Genomic DNA, 18,070 nt, shown 5'->3' with positions numbered 1-18,070 from the left:
ACAAAGATATTCAGGACCTGAATTCGACATTGGACCTCTACAGAATCTCCACCCCAAAACAACAGAATATACATTCTTCTCATCACCACATGGCACATACTCTAAAACTGACCACATAATGGAACATAAAACAAGCCTCAGCAAATGCAAAAGAACCAAAATCATACCAAACACACTCTCAGACCACAGCACAATAAAAATAGAAGAAAAAACTAAAATAATCACTCAAAACCATGCAATTACATGGAAATTAAACAACATGCCTCTGAATGACTTTTGAGTAAATAATCAAATTAAAGCAGAAATCAAGAAGTTTTTTGGAACTAATGAGAACAAAGATACAATGCCAGAATCTCTGGGACACAGCTGAGGCAGTGTTAAGAGAAAATTCATAGCACTAAATGCCCACATCAAAAACTTAGAAATAACTTAACAGTGTCACATCACAATGGAAAGAGTTAGATAAGCAAGAGCAAAGCTAGCAGAAGACAAAAAATAAGGAAATCCAAATAAACACAATTAGAAATGACAAAGGGGATGTTACCACTGACCCCACATAAATAAAAATAACCATCAAAAACTACTATAAACACCTCTAAGCACACAAACTAAGAATACCTGGACACAAACACCCTGCCAAGAATGAACCAGGAAGAAACTGATTCCCTGAATAGACCAATAACAAGCTCCAAAACTGAATCTATAGTAAATAGCCTACCAACCAAAAAACTCCCAAGACCAGGTGGATCCATACCCGAATTCTACTAGATGTAGAAAGAAGAGCAGGTACCATTCCTACAGAAACTATTCCAAAAATTGAGGAGCAGGGACTCCTCCCCAAATCATTCAATGAGACCAGCATCATCCTGATACCAAAACTTGGCAGAGGCACAACAAAAAAAGAAAACCTTAGGTCAATATCCTTGATGAACATTGATGCAAAAATCCTCAACAAAATACTTGCAAACCTAATCCAGCAGCACATTAAAAAGCTAATCCACCACAATCAAGTAGGCTTCATCCTTGGGATGCATAGTTATTTCAACATACGCAAATCAATAAATGTGATTCATCAGAACTAAAATCAAAAAACACATGATTATTTCAATAGTTGCAGAAAAGGCTTTTGATAAATTCAACATCCCTTCACGTTCAAAACTCTCAAAACACTAGATATTGAAGGAACGTACCTCAAAATAATAAGAGCCATCTATGACAAACCCACAGCCAACATCATACTGAATGGGGAAAAGCTGGAAGCATTCTCCTTGAAAAGTAGTACAAGACAGGATACCCTCTCTCACCACTCCTACTCAACATAGTATTGGGAGTCCTGGACAGAGTAATCAGGAAGAAAAGGAAAATAAAGGACATCCAAATAGGAAAAGAAGAAGTCAAACTATCCCTATTTGCAGGTAACATGACTCTATATCCAGAAAACCCCATAGTCTCAGCTCAAAAGCTCCTTCAGCTGATAAACAACTCCAGCAAAGCTTCAAGATACAAAATCAATGTACAAAAATCACTAACATTCCTGTATACCAACAGCCAAGCCGAGAGCCAAATCAGGAATGCAATCCTATTCATGATTGTGACAAAAGAATAAAATACATAGGAATACAGCCAACAGGGAGGTGAAAGATCTCTACAGTGAGAATTGCTAAACACTGCTCAAAGAAATTAAAAATGACACAAACAAATGGAAAAACATCTCATGCTCATGGATAGGAAGAATCAATATCATTAAAATGGGCATACTGCCTAAAGCAATTTACAGATTCAATGCTATTCCTATCAAATTACCAATGACATTCTTGACAGAATTTTAAAAATGCTATTTTAAAATTTATATGGAATCAAGAAAGAGCCCAAATACCCAAGGCAATCCTAAGTAAAAAGTACAAAGCTGGAGCATCACATTTCCCAATTTCAAAATATACAACACGGCTACAGTAACCAAAACAGCATGGTACTGATACAAAAACAGTCATATACATCAATGTACAGAATAGAGAGCCCAGAAATAAGGCTGCACACCTACAACCACCTGATCTTGAACAAAGCTGACAAAACAAGCAATGGGGAAAACACCCTATTCAATAAACGGTGCTGGAATAACTGGCTAGCTATATGCAAAAGATTGAAACTGGACTCCTTTCTTACACCATATACAAAAAATCAACTCAAGATGGATTAAAGACTTAAATGTAAATCCCCAAACTATAAAAACTCTGGAAGACAACCTAGGCAATACCATTCTGGATATAGAAATGGGCAAAGATTTCATGATGAAGATGCCAAAAGCAATCAGATGCCAAAATTTGACAAATGGGATCTAACTAAACTTAAGAGCTTCTGCACAGAAAAACAAAAACAAAAACAAAGAACTATTAGCAGAGTAAACAGATAACCTACAGAATGGGAGAAAATATTTGCAAACTATGCATCTGTTAAAGGTCTGATATTCAGCATCTATAAGGAACTTAAACAAATTTACAATAAGAAAACAATGCCATTGAAAAGTGGGCAAAGGACATGAATAGACCTTTTTTTTTTTTTTTTAAGAAGACTTACATGCAGCCAATAAGCATATGAAAAAAAGCTCAACATCACTCACCATTAGACAAATGCAAATCAAAACCAAAATAAGATACTATTTCACACCAGTCAGAATGGCTATCATTAGAAAGTCAAAAAATAACAGATGATGGCAATGTTGTGGAGAAAAGGGAACACATACACTGGTAGTAGAAGTATAAATTAGTTCAACCATTGTGGAAAGCGGTGTGGCAATTCCTCAAAGACCTAAAACAGAACTACTGTTTCTGGATTCATCCCAGCAATCGCATTACTGGGTAGGTACCCAGAGGAATATAAATCATTCTACTGTAAAGACACACACACGTGCATGTTCATTGCAGCACTATTCACAGTAGCAAAGACATGGAAGCAACCTGAATGCCCATCAGTGACAAACTGGATAAAGAAAATGTGGTACACGTACACCATGGAATACTATGCAGCCATAAAAAAGCGCGAGATTATGTCTTTTGCTGGAACATGGATGGAGTTAGAGGCCATTAGCCTTAGCAAACTAAAGCAGGAAACAGAAAACCAAATACTGCATGTTCTCACTTGTAAGTGGGAGCTAAATGATGAGAACTCATGGACATAGAGAAGAACAACAGCTACTGCAGCCGACTTGAGGATGAAGGGTAGGAGCAGCAAGAAGACCAGAAAAAATAACTGTTGGGTATTAGGCTTAGTACCTGGGTGATGAAATAATCTGTACAATAAACCCCTGTGACATGAGTTTACCTATATAACTAACCTGCACATGTACCCCAGAACCTAAAATAGTAGGTAAAAATAAATAAATAGAAAAAATTGTGGAGATTGAAGAGGGGGTGTTGGTGTGTATTTGTGTGTACAAAGCCATGTGTAAGAGAGTGGTGGGAAGCACAAAGGAGAGAAAACTGTTACAAATGTTTCTCATATCGGTGTGAGTGAGTGATAACGTCATTAGCTGAGATAGGGATGCTGGCAGAGAGGCTGAATCACCTGTATAAGTTGATGAGAAGGTGCCCCCAGAGAGGAGCAGATTGAAAAAAACAGGCTTATATTTTGAATGGTGACCAAGAAATGAGGGAGATTAAATACGATAGGTCCATCCTCAACAGACTCCTAGAAGTTAGAGGGCACTGGGACTTCACAGAATTTCCTCCAGGTCTGGTGAGAAAGAGGGCACAATGGATGCCCTCCTCCTCAGTCACCCTAAAGCAAAACTTACCACTCACAAAGTCCCACTCTGCCCACCAGGCAAATTCCAATCAGCTTGTCAGGTCCTCTGATTAAAACACATGAACAGCTCAGGCTCACCAGGCATCTGAAAAAAATCTTGGGTAAAAAGGAGGCCAAGATAAAGCCATAGAAAATGTGGCCATGAACAAAACAAAGGAACCAGAAAGGGCTCCGAAAACTTTGAATAGTGTCCTTGGTGAAATTAAAAGAGATAATACATACATAAAACAAAAAGCAGCTTGTTGTGAAAAAACAAAAACAAAAAGACAAGAAACTTATTAGAAATTAAACATTATTATACAAAAATCAACATTAGAACTAAAAGATGAAGTTGACAAAATAGCCTCCAAAGTAGGAAAAAGACAGAGAACAGAAAATCTGAGAGTAAATGTCAATCCAAAAGTTCCAATTTTTGACTAAGGGAATTCTAGAATGAGAGCACTGATTAAACTAAAGGGAGGAAATTAGTGAAGAAATGATGCAGAGAATTTACCTGGGACTAAAGATGCAAGTCCCCCAGTGCTCCAGAAAGTACCCAACACAGTGAATGAGAAAGGATCATGCCGAGGACATTATCATGGCATTTCAGAACTTTCTGGAAAAAGATTTTAAAACTAAAGGGCAAAAGAAGGTCACCCACAACGGAACAAAAATCAAACTGGCGTAAGAATTCTTTTTTTTTTTTTTTTTTTTTGAGACGGAGTCTCGCTCTGTCGCCCAGGCTGGAATGCAGTGGCCGGATCTCAGCTCACTGCAAGCTCCGCCTCCCGGGTTTACGCCATTCTCCTGCCTCAGCCTCCCGAGTAGCTGGGACTACAGGCGCCCTCCACCTCGCCCGGCTAGTTTTTTTTGTTTTGTTTTGTATTTTTTTTAGTAGAGACCGGGTTTCACCGTGTTAGCCAGGATGGTCTCGATCTCCTGACCTCGTGATCCGTCCGTCTCGGCCTCCCAAAGTGCTGGGATTACAGGCTTGAGCCACCGCGCCCGGCCAAGAATTCTTAATAGCAACACAGGATAATAGCTGAGCAGCGCTTTCATATTGCTAAGGAAAAATTTGCAACTCAGAATTCTATTTCTGGCCAAACTACCAATTGATTGTGAAAATGGAATAAATATATATTCATATATGCAAAGATTACACAGTCTTCTTAAGAAGCTAATTGAGAGGTGCTCCAGAAGAATGAGGGAGTAAAACATGAAAAAGCAACATGAAAAAGCCAAGAAAAAATGTCTACCATAGCAAGAAGTTAATCAACACGAACTACAATTGATAAATCAAATATCAGTGTAAGCACTATTTAGACATACAGAGGTAGAAGAGTTAACAGTGGTTGAATTTGGGGTATATAAATGACAGTTAAAGAATGATACAATTGATTTCATTACAAACTTTTTGGTGCATGTAATTTTTAAGCCATGTGCATGTATTACTTTGATTAAAATACTATTCATAAAAAAACTAAGAAATATATACCCTTAGTACATTTTATAGATACACTCAATAATGTGTGTTTTGGTAATATGGGAAAAGACCTATATTCAAAGATATTCATTGCCCAAATGTTTGTAAGAATGAAGGACTGTCAATTACTGAAACCTAAATATTCATCATTAGCAGAGCAGTTAAATCATAGAACTATAGACATGAAAAGAAATAAGATATCTCCCTGTATGGTGATATGAAAAGAGCTGTAAACTATATTGTTCCACTAAAAAAAGCAAGATGCAGGAGAGTGTGCAAAGCATGTTTCCATTTTTGTGTATTATAAAAGTTGTGTATAGATATAGATGTGCTGTACAGCCATAGCAAACTTCTGGAAATTTACAAAAGTACCTGTTAACTATTGCCTCTAGGAAGTGGGATCAGGAGACAGGGAAGAGAGGAAGACTTAATATTCATTGTATGTGCTTTTTTACTGTTCATTGTTCACGTGTTACTGTACTCAATTTTTCAATGAAAAACTATCTTATATGAATTTATTGATCAGTTCATTAGCAAAAGAGTCTTGTCAGACAGGGCAATGACCACTTTACAAATACTGCCTCTAGGGCTCCTGGTGTGAGCCCATCAGAAAAACCAGTGTTGTCGGAAGGAAAGGGAAGCTTGGCTGTGGCATATATAATTATTTCTCTGTTTCTTTCCAATATCTAGTTCCTGTTCCGAACAATATGAATGTAACCACACCAAAAGTAATCCTGACTATAATTATACGAATTTTGACAACTTTGGCTGGTCTTTTCTTGCCATGTTCCGGCTTATGACCCAAGATTCCTGGGAGAAGCTTTATCAACAGGTTATCTATTTATAGTCTCTCTTTTTCCTCTCTCCCTCCATCCTTTTCCTTCCCCCTCTATCTATCACTTATCTGTTTATCTACCATTTATTTATAACTACCATTCATCCCCCACTTTTATCATCTGTCTCATATTTAACAGTCGTACTGTTAAATTCTGCCTTACTAATTCTGTTAGAAACTTCAAGAAAATTGGCCGGGCACGCTGACTCAATGCCTGTAATCCCAGCACTTTGGGAAGTTGAGGCTTGAGGTCAGGAGTTCAAGACCAGCCTGGCCAATATGGTGAAACCTCATCTCTACTAAAAATGCAAAAATTAGCAGGGCGGGGTGGCAAGTGCCTGTAATCCCTGCTATTCAGAAAGCTGAGGCAGGAGAATCACTTGAACCTAGGAGGTGGAGTTTGCAGTGAGCCGAGATCATACTACTGTACTCCAGCCTGGGTGATAGAGTGCAATTCCGTCTCAAAAAAAAAAAAAAAAAAAAAAAAAAAAAAAAAAAAAAAAAGAAACTTCAAGAAAAATTTAAATGCAATATTTGGAAGAAGACTCCAAAAAACCCCTCCTCTTCCTAGAAATATTAGTCCCCTCCAGATTCCCTACTGCCTGAAGTTTTGCCACTAGCACTCTCTCTCTTGCCACTTTTATTTTTAAAATGCAGATACTCTTGAGAGAGTTATAGATAGTAAAGTCACTGAAACTTCCATATGAAGGTGTGGATAGTATCTCCCCACTGAGAGACAGGGCATCAGGAATTCCTGGGATATTAGGGAAGCTATGGATGATTCTGTGGTCAACTGAGCCCACCAGTGCTGGGGAAGATCAATTTTCTGCTACTGTGTGATCCTTGCTTGAGGTGATGGTCACCCTCCTGTGGAAGAAGGTTTGAGATGCAAGAACATGCTCTGTCCTTTGCAGACCCTGCGTACTGCTGGACTCTACTCAGTCTTCTTCTTCATTGTGGTCATTTTCCTGGGCTCCTTCTACCTGATTAACTTAACCCTGGCTGTTGTTACCATGGCATATGAGGAGCAGAACAAGAATGTAGCTGCAGAGATAGAGGCCAAGGAAAAGATGTTTCAGGAAGCGCAGCAGCTGTTAAAGGAGGAAAAGGAGGTAGGGACATGGGGTCAGACAGTGGGATCTGGTTTGGGGAGGGGAAGAGGTCCCCAGAGGCAATGTGACCTGAGACTCAAGGCTGCCACCCTTGGCCTGGTCTCAGCAGTTTCTCTCCTGGTGCTTTTCTGAGAATATAAGTCCCTTGCAGAATTGTCCAGGCACCAGGCCCTTGAAAACGGGGAACTCTTGGCCTTGATGCTTTTTGACCTTCTGAAGCCTAAGCCTTCTAAGACATGCCCCAAATTACTGACTAGACGATACAACATAAGTTTATGTAAATCCAGACTGTGATCCAGGCTTTCTTGTGGAAATCTGGAGATGTTTGTGTTCGGGGTCTTTGCTTGAAGTGGACTCTAGAACAATGATCACCTCTCCCTGTTTGAAATCCTTGTCATATTTATAGGCCATTCTAATAGTTTCCGTGAAATCTTTAGATTCTTCCAGCTCAAGTCTAGGATTTTCAGGACAGGGACCATGTTTTATACTTGCACCGATCCTCTCTAAGATTTGTCAGAAGGATGCCCATCATAAGTGCTTAACGTCTGCATTATCAGGCATAAGTATTTATTGAGTGCCTAGCACATACTGGACACTGTGGTAAGGGGCAGTGACACAGAGATATGAAAGAGTCAATGCTGCTTTTGGTGGCTGCAATTTCTGTGCAAAAACAGGACATGTTTCCCCAGATAAATAATAACAGAGCTAGCATAGTCCAGATAGATGATGAGCAATTTAAATGTTTCAGAGCTACCAGAAGAGAGATTTTCACCACTCTAAGGTCGGGGTCATTTGCAATGTTTCATGAGGAGGTGTAATCTATTCTTTAATTGCTTTTGTTCAATTTGAAGGCTCTGGTTGCCATGGGAATTGACAGAAGTTCACTTACTTCCCTCGAAACATCATATTTTACCCCCCAAAAGAGAAAGCTCTTTGGTAATAAGAAAAGGAAGTCCTTCTTTTTGAGAGAGTCTGGGAAAGGCCAGCCTCCAGGGTCAGATTCTGATGAAGATTCCCAAAAAAAGGTAAGTCTTATCCAGTGCATTAGTGATACCATAGTGCTGTCCCGGGGACAGGTCTAATTGCCAATCACATTGAAATAATTCATTTATTCATTTACTCATTTATTCATTCATCCATTTGCACATACTTTCATGCATCCATGTGTCTTTTCAATTATCCATTTATTTGTAAACATCAATTTAGAGTGTTTACAGTGTGTACTATCTTCTTGGCACTGGGATAGCTACTAGGGATACATGATTTATACTCCACAGAGTGTACGGCTAATGATGAAGACATACTGATAAGAAGGCAGTTACGAGTCAATGTGATGACTGATGTGCTGATCACTGTGGGAGAACAGAGGAGGAACTATGTGTCAGTGTGGGCGCCCTTGGAAGCAAACCCAAAGACATTACAGTGCAAGTAGATTATTTGGGAAGTGATCCTAGGAAGCACTGGGAAAGGAGGGAAGAAACGCTATATGGAATGGAAGGTAACCAGTGAAGATGCATTATCAAGCCAGTTACCACTGAAGCCAGGTAGTTGGAGTTTAATCCTTTTGAAGTAAGGGCATCAGAGTGTGTAATATATATATGTGTGTGTGTGTGTGTGTGTGTGTGTGTATGTTGGTATATATACCAACTTTCGTCCATCATAGATTAAAGATTGCTGAAGACTGAAGACAATAATTTCCCTCTAATTTCCTACTTGCCGTGCACTAAAGAAGCGGGGATTTGAGTCATCAGAGAAAGTCCTCAAGTAAGGACATATGGGTGGGAAAACCAAGAGCATCCAGAATTCATGGGGCCTGGGGGAAAAGCAGTAGATAAGAAAAGGGTCCCCAGAAGATGCAGGGATGTTGACTGGATGTATCAGTTGAAAGGATGAATTCACCAGCAAAAGGAAAAAGAAAGCATTACCTGCAGAGAGAACAGAATGTGCAAAAGCCTAGAAGCGAAGGCAAGCAGGAGAACATGACCCATTAGAAAATTTGCAAGTGCGTGTGTGTGTGTGCATGCGTGCTCATGTGTGCACATGTGTGATGAGGCTGGGGGAGAGTGGGTGGCACGAGGCTATAGTGATCAGTTGGGGGAACACAGAAGAGTTTACCCTTTGCAAAGAGGGCAAGGGGTAAAGAGCATTGAAAGGTTTATATAAGAAAGAGATATGACTGGATTTATGAAATCTTGGATGCATTGAAGACAGGGGATTGGAGGAGGGCAAGACTGGAGGCAACCAGTTAAGAGGTTGTTGCGGTAACCAAATAAGAGGTACCTGTGGCTTAAACCAAGGTTAGGGAAGTGAGGATGAAGAGCAATTAACAGACGACTGTGATCTGCAGAAGATGAAATTTAGCAGTTCAGTTGATGGACAGCGTGGGGATAAGGCCTGGTTTCTGACATGATTAGCTAACTTGATGGAGGGTAATTTATGGAGACAGGAAAGGTACACATTTTGGGAGTGGAAAGATAGCTCGTTCAGTTTTGAATGTGCCAATTTTGAGATGCTTATAGGACCTCCAAGCAGGGATGTTGATTAGGCAGCGTGATGTGCAGAAATGAAGCTGGCAGGGGTGGTTGGGGGGCGGCGGGGAGGGATGGGCCGCAGAAAAAGTTATTCTTATCATTAAGGTGGGGGATGTTCAGACATATTTTAATTGTCCAGAGAAAAGTCAGAAGAGAGGAAGATGCTAAAGATATAGGTAAAGATGGCAAGAGCCACTTTCCTGAGATAGAGGGAGATGCAGTAGGTAGAAGGTGGATATGTATGCCTGATAATGCAGTGGGGAAAAGGAATCGAGGGGCCTTTGCAGAAGTAGGTAGAAGGATCCCATCCACTGCTATGATCAGTTCTCTGCTGTAGTAATAGAGAGAGAGCTCATAGAAAGACTATCTAGATTGACTTATCACAAAAGGATAGTTCCCTCTGGGGCCCTGGTCAGTCAGAACCCTTGGAAAATAAGCCATTAGGAAAACCCAAATTTTCTGGATAACTGGAGGTTTGCATTCTTTAATTCCAGTAATTTTAGAATGGAGGTGGATGTGAGACAGTCAGCTAACCCTTGGGCACAGCTTGAGAGTGTGCTTGAGGTTTGGGATATAGATTTTGTGATATTTAGTGGGATTGTTCTTTTTAGTTACTGATCGTTTTAAAAATCAGTGTAGGCAGTTGTTCACTTCACAACTGGAGCCAGCACTTCACAATCTGGCTCCAGTCCACCTTTCTAAATTTATACTCCACTTCTGCCCCTTGAAACATTGTTTTCAAATTGGATTCTATATTGCTTTCACACCCTGAACCATTGCTTACTAGTTTTTGTAAAATTTTGTTTGCTCTTTGTTGGAAGTGAATAAAACACAGAGAAAGTAAAATCTCTGTAGATAGGACCCTAGAAATGTGCATGCATAGGAAATATGAATGATCAAACCAGATTTCTCTTATCTGTTAAAAATGAAATAAGAAAACTGAATATTTGGCATGCTGTAAAACAAGGTGAGTAGACCTATAGAAAATGTTGAGCACTTTTGTTATATGTAGCATTGGAACAAAGTAGTTAAGTTTTGAGGAGAGGCAGCCCCTGTCTTTAGAAGGTGCGCCATGCCTTCTCTTACAGCCACAGCTCCTAGAGCAAACCAAACGACTGTCCCAGAATCTATCACTGGACCACTTTGACGAGCATAGAGATCCTCTCCAAAGGCAGAGAGCACTGAGTGCTGTCAGCATCCTCACCATCACCATGAAGGGTAAGTTCCACCTTCCAATCCAAGGGAAAGCCTACTTCAATGACGTCCTTCCATTCTTCTTCTTCCCAATCCCCTAGAAGCCCTCTGCAAAGGAGGCTGTTTTGGAACCAACCCACTCTACTGTCCTGCAAAGAGTGACTTTCTTTGCTTCTTTGGAGCAAGTAAACAAAGTGACTCACAAGAAACAGACCTTTCTTGAGGGCCCACTTTAAACTGGCACTTGGATAGTGGTGGAAGCTGGCTAGACTTGGGATGGGACTTCAGACCAAATGCGTAAACAGGGCCTCACAACCAGGCCAGGGAGTCATAAGAGATCCAAGTGACAACAATAGTCAGTCAAAGAACAGAAGACCTTGGAGTCTCCAGAAGGTGGCAGTTGTTATTGAAGTTAGAGTCAGAAACCCCACTTGGGCAATTGAAGACCTGTGTAGATAGGCTGGAACCATCTGATGGACCAGATTAACAGCAGGTAACAGGACCCCACCCCAGAGGTTGGTGTTCAGGAGCAGAATCAAGTCCCTGAAAGGGGAGTGGGTGTCAAATAGGTCCTCTAGCACTTTTAAGCCTACTGCATCATTTCCTTTGCCCTGCATGTGTCCCTGCAGTGGTGCCAGGGAAATCAGTGGTGTCAGGGAAATCAGGGGTGGTCTGAACTCAACTAGTGGATAGAGCCCCTTTTACTGTTTCAGTGCTTACAGATGCCCCTTCCCTTGAGCCCTGGTTGCTCCTTTTGCCTCTGTTATAGCTGACCTTATGGTCTGTCTTGAGTGGACATAACTTGGGCCTGTATCTCTCTCTCTCTTGGATTCACAACCAGCCAATATTGACTTCCACATCTATATATCTAACAGCAAAGCCCAGTTCCTGGATGCTCAGTAAGAGTGTAAATATTTGATGGATTTGACTGTGCCGCATGCTAGTTGTATGTGGAATATTGTCTCTTCTGCATTATGATTGGTGGAAAAACCTTTCTGGCTACACAAATCAAAGTCTTTCACAACTGATCATGTATCAGGAGGCCCTGGGGAAGAGGGAGGAAGGAATGCAGTCAGGCAAAGGGCATCTGGATTGCTTCAGAGCTAACTCCTCAACCTCTCGCTCATTCTCCTCCAGAACAAGAAAAATCACAAGAGCCTTGTCTCCCTTGCGGGGAAAACCTGGCATCCAAATACCTCGTGTGGAACTGCTGCCCCCCGTGGCTGTGCATTAAGAAGGTCCTGAGAACTGTGATGACTGATCCATTTACTGAGCTGGCCATCACCATCTGCATCATCATCAACACTGTCTTCTTGGCCATGGAGCATCACAAGATGGAGGCCAGTTTTGAGAAGATGTTGAATACAGGGAATTTGGTAACATTATGCTTTTTAAAAATAAAAAACAAATTCCAAACTTTAAAGTATAACTCTTCAAAGTCTAAACATTTTGTGAATGACCTAACCTAACCTAGGTTTTTGGTCCCCTTCAGTGGAGTATAGGGAAAAGATGGCTGTTGCAGTTTTACTTTTACCCAGTTCATTTCAGAAATTGTCCATGTGTCCTGAGTTGGCCCTCTGGTATGTTCAGGTATCTCTTTAGTCATTCAGTGGTAAGCCAGATGCAAGCAGACATCCGAAAAGGTCAGCTCTCTGAGATAATCAAGAAAATGTTAACCATATCCAGAGAACCACGGTAATGACTGCTGTGGTCCCAGTGATATTCATGCCATCATTTGTCACAAAATAATGTGACTACCATTACTAGGTGTTATTCTCCCTGGAAAGATGGATCAGGGCCTGGCAGCTGTGGGAGGTTCACTTTTCTGGGAGGGGTTGTTTAGGGGGTGGTCAGGGTGAGGTGGGGTGAATTTCTAGACTTGAGCCTGCTTCAATATGTTTCTCATTGGATAGATCTAGTCTCAGTTAAATTGGGAAAACTAAGGGGAGCAGACTTTTCAAGGACTGTTCACTTCAGTTTATGGTTCTTGTGGAGGGCATTTTTCTCAAAGAAAAGTTAGTCCCTCGAATATCAGAAACAATAAGTAATTGCCCACCAGATGATCTACCCTAATTAGCTGATGGGTTAATGAGCTAAAAACCTTACCAGAATATCTAGCCTTTTCTTCTTAAACTTTTGTTTTATTTTTCTAATTTAAAAAATAATAAATGCTGTTTTATTTTTTAAAAATAAAGAAAAATATAAATAAGGGAAATAGAATAAACTCATGTCCCATGTACCTACTGACAAAGATGATCATTTTTAGCATTGCAGAATATTTCCAAGCAATATGTAAGCATGTGTGTATGTATGTATTTTTATTTAGTTTTTTTCTCCTTTTTTGGTATATTTTTTGTTTGTGATGTCTTTTTACATGTCTTTAAAAAAATTGTTTTACATTGTTAAGAACCCACTGCGGCCAGGCACAGTGGCTCACGCCTGTTATCCCAGCACTTTGGGAGGCTGAGGCGGGCGGATCATGAGGTCAGGAGATCAAGACCATCCTGGCTAACATGGTGAAACCCCATCTCTACTAAAAATACAAAAAATTAGCCGGGCGTGGTGGTGGGCACCTGTAGTCCCAACTACTTGGGAGGCTGAGGCAGGAAAATGGCATGAACCCAGGAGGCGGATCTTGCAGTGAGCCGAGATCCTGCCACTGCACTCCAGCCTGGGTGACAGAGCAAGATTCCATCTCAAAAAACAAAAAACAAAAAACAAAAAACAACCCACTACACCTATTGAATTATTGAATCAGGAGTTCATTCACAGAGCATTTTTATGCATCAAGTTTATGATGGTGTGGAACTAGAGGCAGGTCCTGTCATCCTCAGCTCCACATCCCTCCACAAGGAGCAGCAATACAGTGGAACTGTAGTATAAAACCAGGGTGGTTCTCCTCACAGGCAGTCTGCACATAACACATAAATTCCTTTCTCCATGCTGCCTTTGGGAATAAATGCCTTGTGGGTGTGAATGGGTTAGACTAGATTCTATGGTGCTTGACAAACCTAACACATAGTTCCTTTTCACAGATCAGGGTCTCCTGGCCATGTATTCAGCTATCCTCTGCTGAGGCATCCCAGAAATAAGCTGAAATTGTTTCAGTTGAAGGCAGAAAGCTGTGTCCACAGGGGTATGGTCAGCAGACTCCACCTTTCAGCACCTCCTGGTGGAATGGAGTTACTGAATAAGTTCTAGAGAATACTCAAAAATCCAGTCATCTCCGTGGACAGGGCTTCCCAATTGCAGAGGTGATTGTTTTCATCTGCTGGTCCAAATTTAGAAAACGAGAAATACCCCCGTCTCAGATTTCCCACTGACTAGACATCCTGAGTGTGGAGGTGAAGCTACATTTTGCAGTTGGAAACTGAGTGATTGACATTCTTCTTCATTTCCTCCAGAGCAGGAGGAGCCACAGGACCACAGGGACATTGTTGTTTTTCAAGTACACAAGCAACAGCTGCACCCTAGCTCCTAAAAACTGGCAGGAAATATGTAGAACCATATACATAGCTTGTGTTTCCATTCCATGTGCCTACTCCGTGGATATACAATACCAAAATGGCAGCCACACTATGTATTGCTCCCATGGTAGTAGTGGTGGTGAGAAGCCTTGGAGTCCTGAGTTCCAAGGAACATATCAAAACTTCCCTCCTCTGATATATGGGCCAGGATTAAGTCACTCTGTGGAGTTCTGCAGGACTGGACTAGAAAATTAACTCTCTAGGATAGAGATTGCTCTAATCGGAGGGATATACTGAATGCCAAGAAGACATAAAGAAAAATTGGATTGAATTGACAACACTAATGGTCCCAAGGTATCTGGGGATGCTGTAGAGCTTGATGCCTAAAGCCTAAAGAAGATACAAGAAGGAGGAGTGAGTCAAAAGAGGTGGGGATGACTACACAATTATCTAGGACAGGCATCACTGAATGCTTTTAGATACTGGTGGTGACATTGAGCAGGAGTAGATAGCAGTATTTAAAGGGGGAATATGAAAATAAACTTGAATTTTCTTTGTAACTCTTGATTTATTTTTATTTTTCTACCCTGTATTTATCTTTGCTATCCTTTTGTCTTTAACTTGTGCCATTTTATTTTAGGCATTTTAAAAAATAAATAGGAAATCATTGAATCATTTATAAAAACAGATAATCCATTATTTTTAATAATCGAATTTAGTCATTTATAGGTTCCCCCAGAATTGTAGTAGACAGTTTTATAAAAATCTTTGTAAAGACTTTAATCCTTTGAATATTACCTTATTATTTTTATATTCTTGCTTTTTTCATTTCTATTTATTTGTGTTTGTATGTGATAAGACTGTGCTATTTGCTGTGAAGAAATGATTTGGTTTATTTTCTGCAAAGATATGGAAGACAGATTTAGTTTTTAATTGGCTACTACATTCAACATTTTTACAAATTTCTTAAGCCTTATTTATCTGATTATTGAAGACAAAGACAAAACTGTTTTGCCCATGGAAAATACAAAGTTCAGTACTTTTTGTAATTCCTGCCTCTCCTTTTTATTATTTGATATTTTGTTCTGGAAGTGTGAGCCCTGCATTCTGAATGAGTTTTTAGGATTGTATTCTAAATCACTAATTCTTCTTTCAACCATAACCATAACCAATCTAAGGCTTATCCCATATATTGAGTTGCTCAAAGACAGTTTTTTTGTCCCTGGAAGTGTTTTCTAATTCTATGATCTGTGCCCCTTTTTTGTTTTTATTTTTAATTTTTTTGATCAAGGTGTTGAAATTAGGTGGTCAGGTGAACTCCTCCTGGATTCTAGTTTATGGGGGATAGTTACCCTTAGTTTTCAGGGCTAGTGTATACATTCCTTCTCTCCCTATTTTAATTGTTTTAATTGGTATTCTAAAGAGAATTCATAGGAGAAATTGCCTGACACTTTCTGTCACCCTGCCATCTACCAGTAATACCATTTTGCTTTATCTTCAACAGAATGAGAAGTAATATTCATTTTCCATTCTGGTGTCTTTGAGCTTGGTTACATTGCTCTGGGCACCATGGAGAGGGATGGAGAGAGGAGCAAAGTCACAGTGAGGTTCATGCTACAACAGTAAATGTTTCTATTGCATGAACTTTAGGGTATAGTGTATCAATCATTAGAATACTTTTCATTTCTTTGTAACCTCTGTACTTCCCTTGGGCCATTCTTAAAAGTGTGTCTCTGCAGCTTCCTTCTCTCATTCTTCTTTGTCCCACTCTAGGTTTTCACTAGCATTTTTATGGCAGAAATGTGCCTAAAAATCATTGCTCTCGATCCCTACCACTACTTTCGCCGAGGCTGGAACATTTTTGACAGCATTGTTGCTCTTCTGAGTTTTGCAGATGTAATGAACATCTCTCAAAAGAGAAGCTGGCCATTCTTGCGTTCCTTCAGAGTGGTAAGGCACTTTCTTATTTTACTGCATAAACGTAGCCGACTAAGTGGGAAAAAAAAGCCTTGAGAGAATTCAATGGTTATCTTGGACTAAACTTTAATTTATCTTACTTTAACCCCAGAACCAAAACTGCACTCCTCTTCCTGCACAGATCTTTGATAGCCTTGCAAGTCCCTGGGGGTCTTTGCTTAACTGAACCCTTATACCCTCAGCCCCTTCCTGCCAGAGATGACCCTTTAGGCAACTGGGTACAAAATTGTGTCTCCCAGTGTGGGGACTCTGCTCCTTGCTCTGTGCACAACTCTTCCAACACTCTTTTTTCCCATGGAGCTCTGAGGCAATAAATAAATAAGGGAAAATATTCCTATCTCTCCGGTCATATTGGGCTCACCGAGGGGGGGTGAAGACTGTAGAATGCATGGGAGGAATGCAGGGGAGCTGACGGCAGGTGCTATCTCACAAGTTTCCTTCTCACTGCTGCCAGTGCCACATTCCTGTTCTGTAGTCTTTGCCCTCTATGCAGTTTGGAAGCATTCTGGAAACCTTTACAGAGTGCCTAATATAAACTGACATGAGGGAAGGAACAAAGATGAGGAAATCACTGTCTTTCAGAAGTTCGCAGCACAGGAGTGATACAAGACTGGGCTACATGCACAGTACAGTGTGACAGAGTCCAGGAAAGGTATAGACAGAGGACTACAGATAAATCCAATCTGAGAGGGGAAACTAGAAAACCTCCAACGTGGGATTTCGTCCCCTTTCAAAGATATTTACCTTTTCTTTTTTAGATAGGATTTCTAAGCCTATAGAGTAAGATACTTAATTCAGTTACCTAAGTGTACATTTTATTTTACTTTATTTTATTTTATTTTATTTTATTTTATTTTTTTTTGAGACGGAGTCTCGCTCTGACTCCCAGGCTGGAGTGCAGTGGCCGGATCTCAGCTCACTGCAAGCTCCGCCTCCCGGGTCCACGCCATTCTCCTGCCTCAGCCTCCCGAGTAGGTGGGACTACAGGCGCCCGCCACCTCGCCCGGCTAGTTTTTTATTTTATTTTTATTTTTTTAGTAGAGACGGGGTTTCACCGTGTTCGCCAGGATGGTCTCGATCTGACCTCGTGATCCACCCGTCTCGGCCTCCCAAAGTGCTGGGATTACAGGCTTGAGTCACCGCGCCCGGCCATTTTATATTTTTTATACTTGGGATATAGTAAGAGGTTACACTGCTCAAAGTCAAGTGTTATTAAGCTTTTCTACTAATGTTTTATTAGCACTCAGGTAAGCAAAATTGCGTTTGCTTTATCATTGTTTAGGCTTATTACAGCCAGGCTCTAATGCACGGAAGTCTGTGGCATTGTCTCTGTATGAGAATGGAACCACAGTTTCTTCCTGGGATGCTCCTAGCTCCCCTTTGAGCAGACAATGACCGTCCTCTTCAAGCAGAAGCCTTACTGACCTGCAATATTTCCATCCCCAAATAGGGGATGTGCTTAACAAAATTGTACTTTGGAGTAAAACCGTCAGTTTACATCAAAAGTTAATATAAGAAACAACCTATAAAACAAGTTGCTATGTTTTCTCTAATGTTTGCTATAAAGTCTGTGAAGATCTAGGATAAAATTTATCTTTGGAAAAAGTATACAAGTCTTGAATAGCTGGTTGCCTTTTCTCTCCTGACTACAAATGTCATATTACTGTAATCATTCTTATGAGGCTTAGATT

At 40.4% G+C, this 18,070-nt stretch overlaps 1 protein-coding gene across 1 annotated transcript in view; it reads left to right on the top strand.

Moving 5' to 3' along the window:
* Window positions 1-18,070, top strand: part of SCN11A (sodium voltage-gated channel alpha subunit 11) — a 107,504-nt gene that overhangs the window by 27,265 nt on the left and 62,169 nt on the right. The window contains 6 exon segments of the mRNA XM_050778352.1: window positions 5,954-6,095; window positions 7,013-7,210; window positions 8,062-8,235; window positions 10,830-10,959; window positions 12,073-12,311; window positions 16,176-16,352. Coding sequence (XP_050634309.1) covers window positions 5,954-6,095; window positions 7,013-7,210; window positions 8,062-8,235; window positions 10,830-10,959; window positions 12,073-12,311; window positions 16,176-16,352 — 1,060 coding nt within the window.

This window comes from Macaca thibetana, chromosome 2 (assembly GCF_024542745.1).
Source record: "Macaca thibetana thibetana isolate TM-01 chromosome 2, ASM2454274v1, whole genome shotgun sequence".
NCBI classification, from domain to species: Eukaryota; Metazoa; Chordata; class Mammalia; order Primates; family Cercopithecidae; genus Macaca; species Macaca thibetana.
This window is presented reverse-complemented; position numbering and strand designations above follow the sequence as displayed.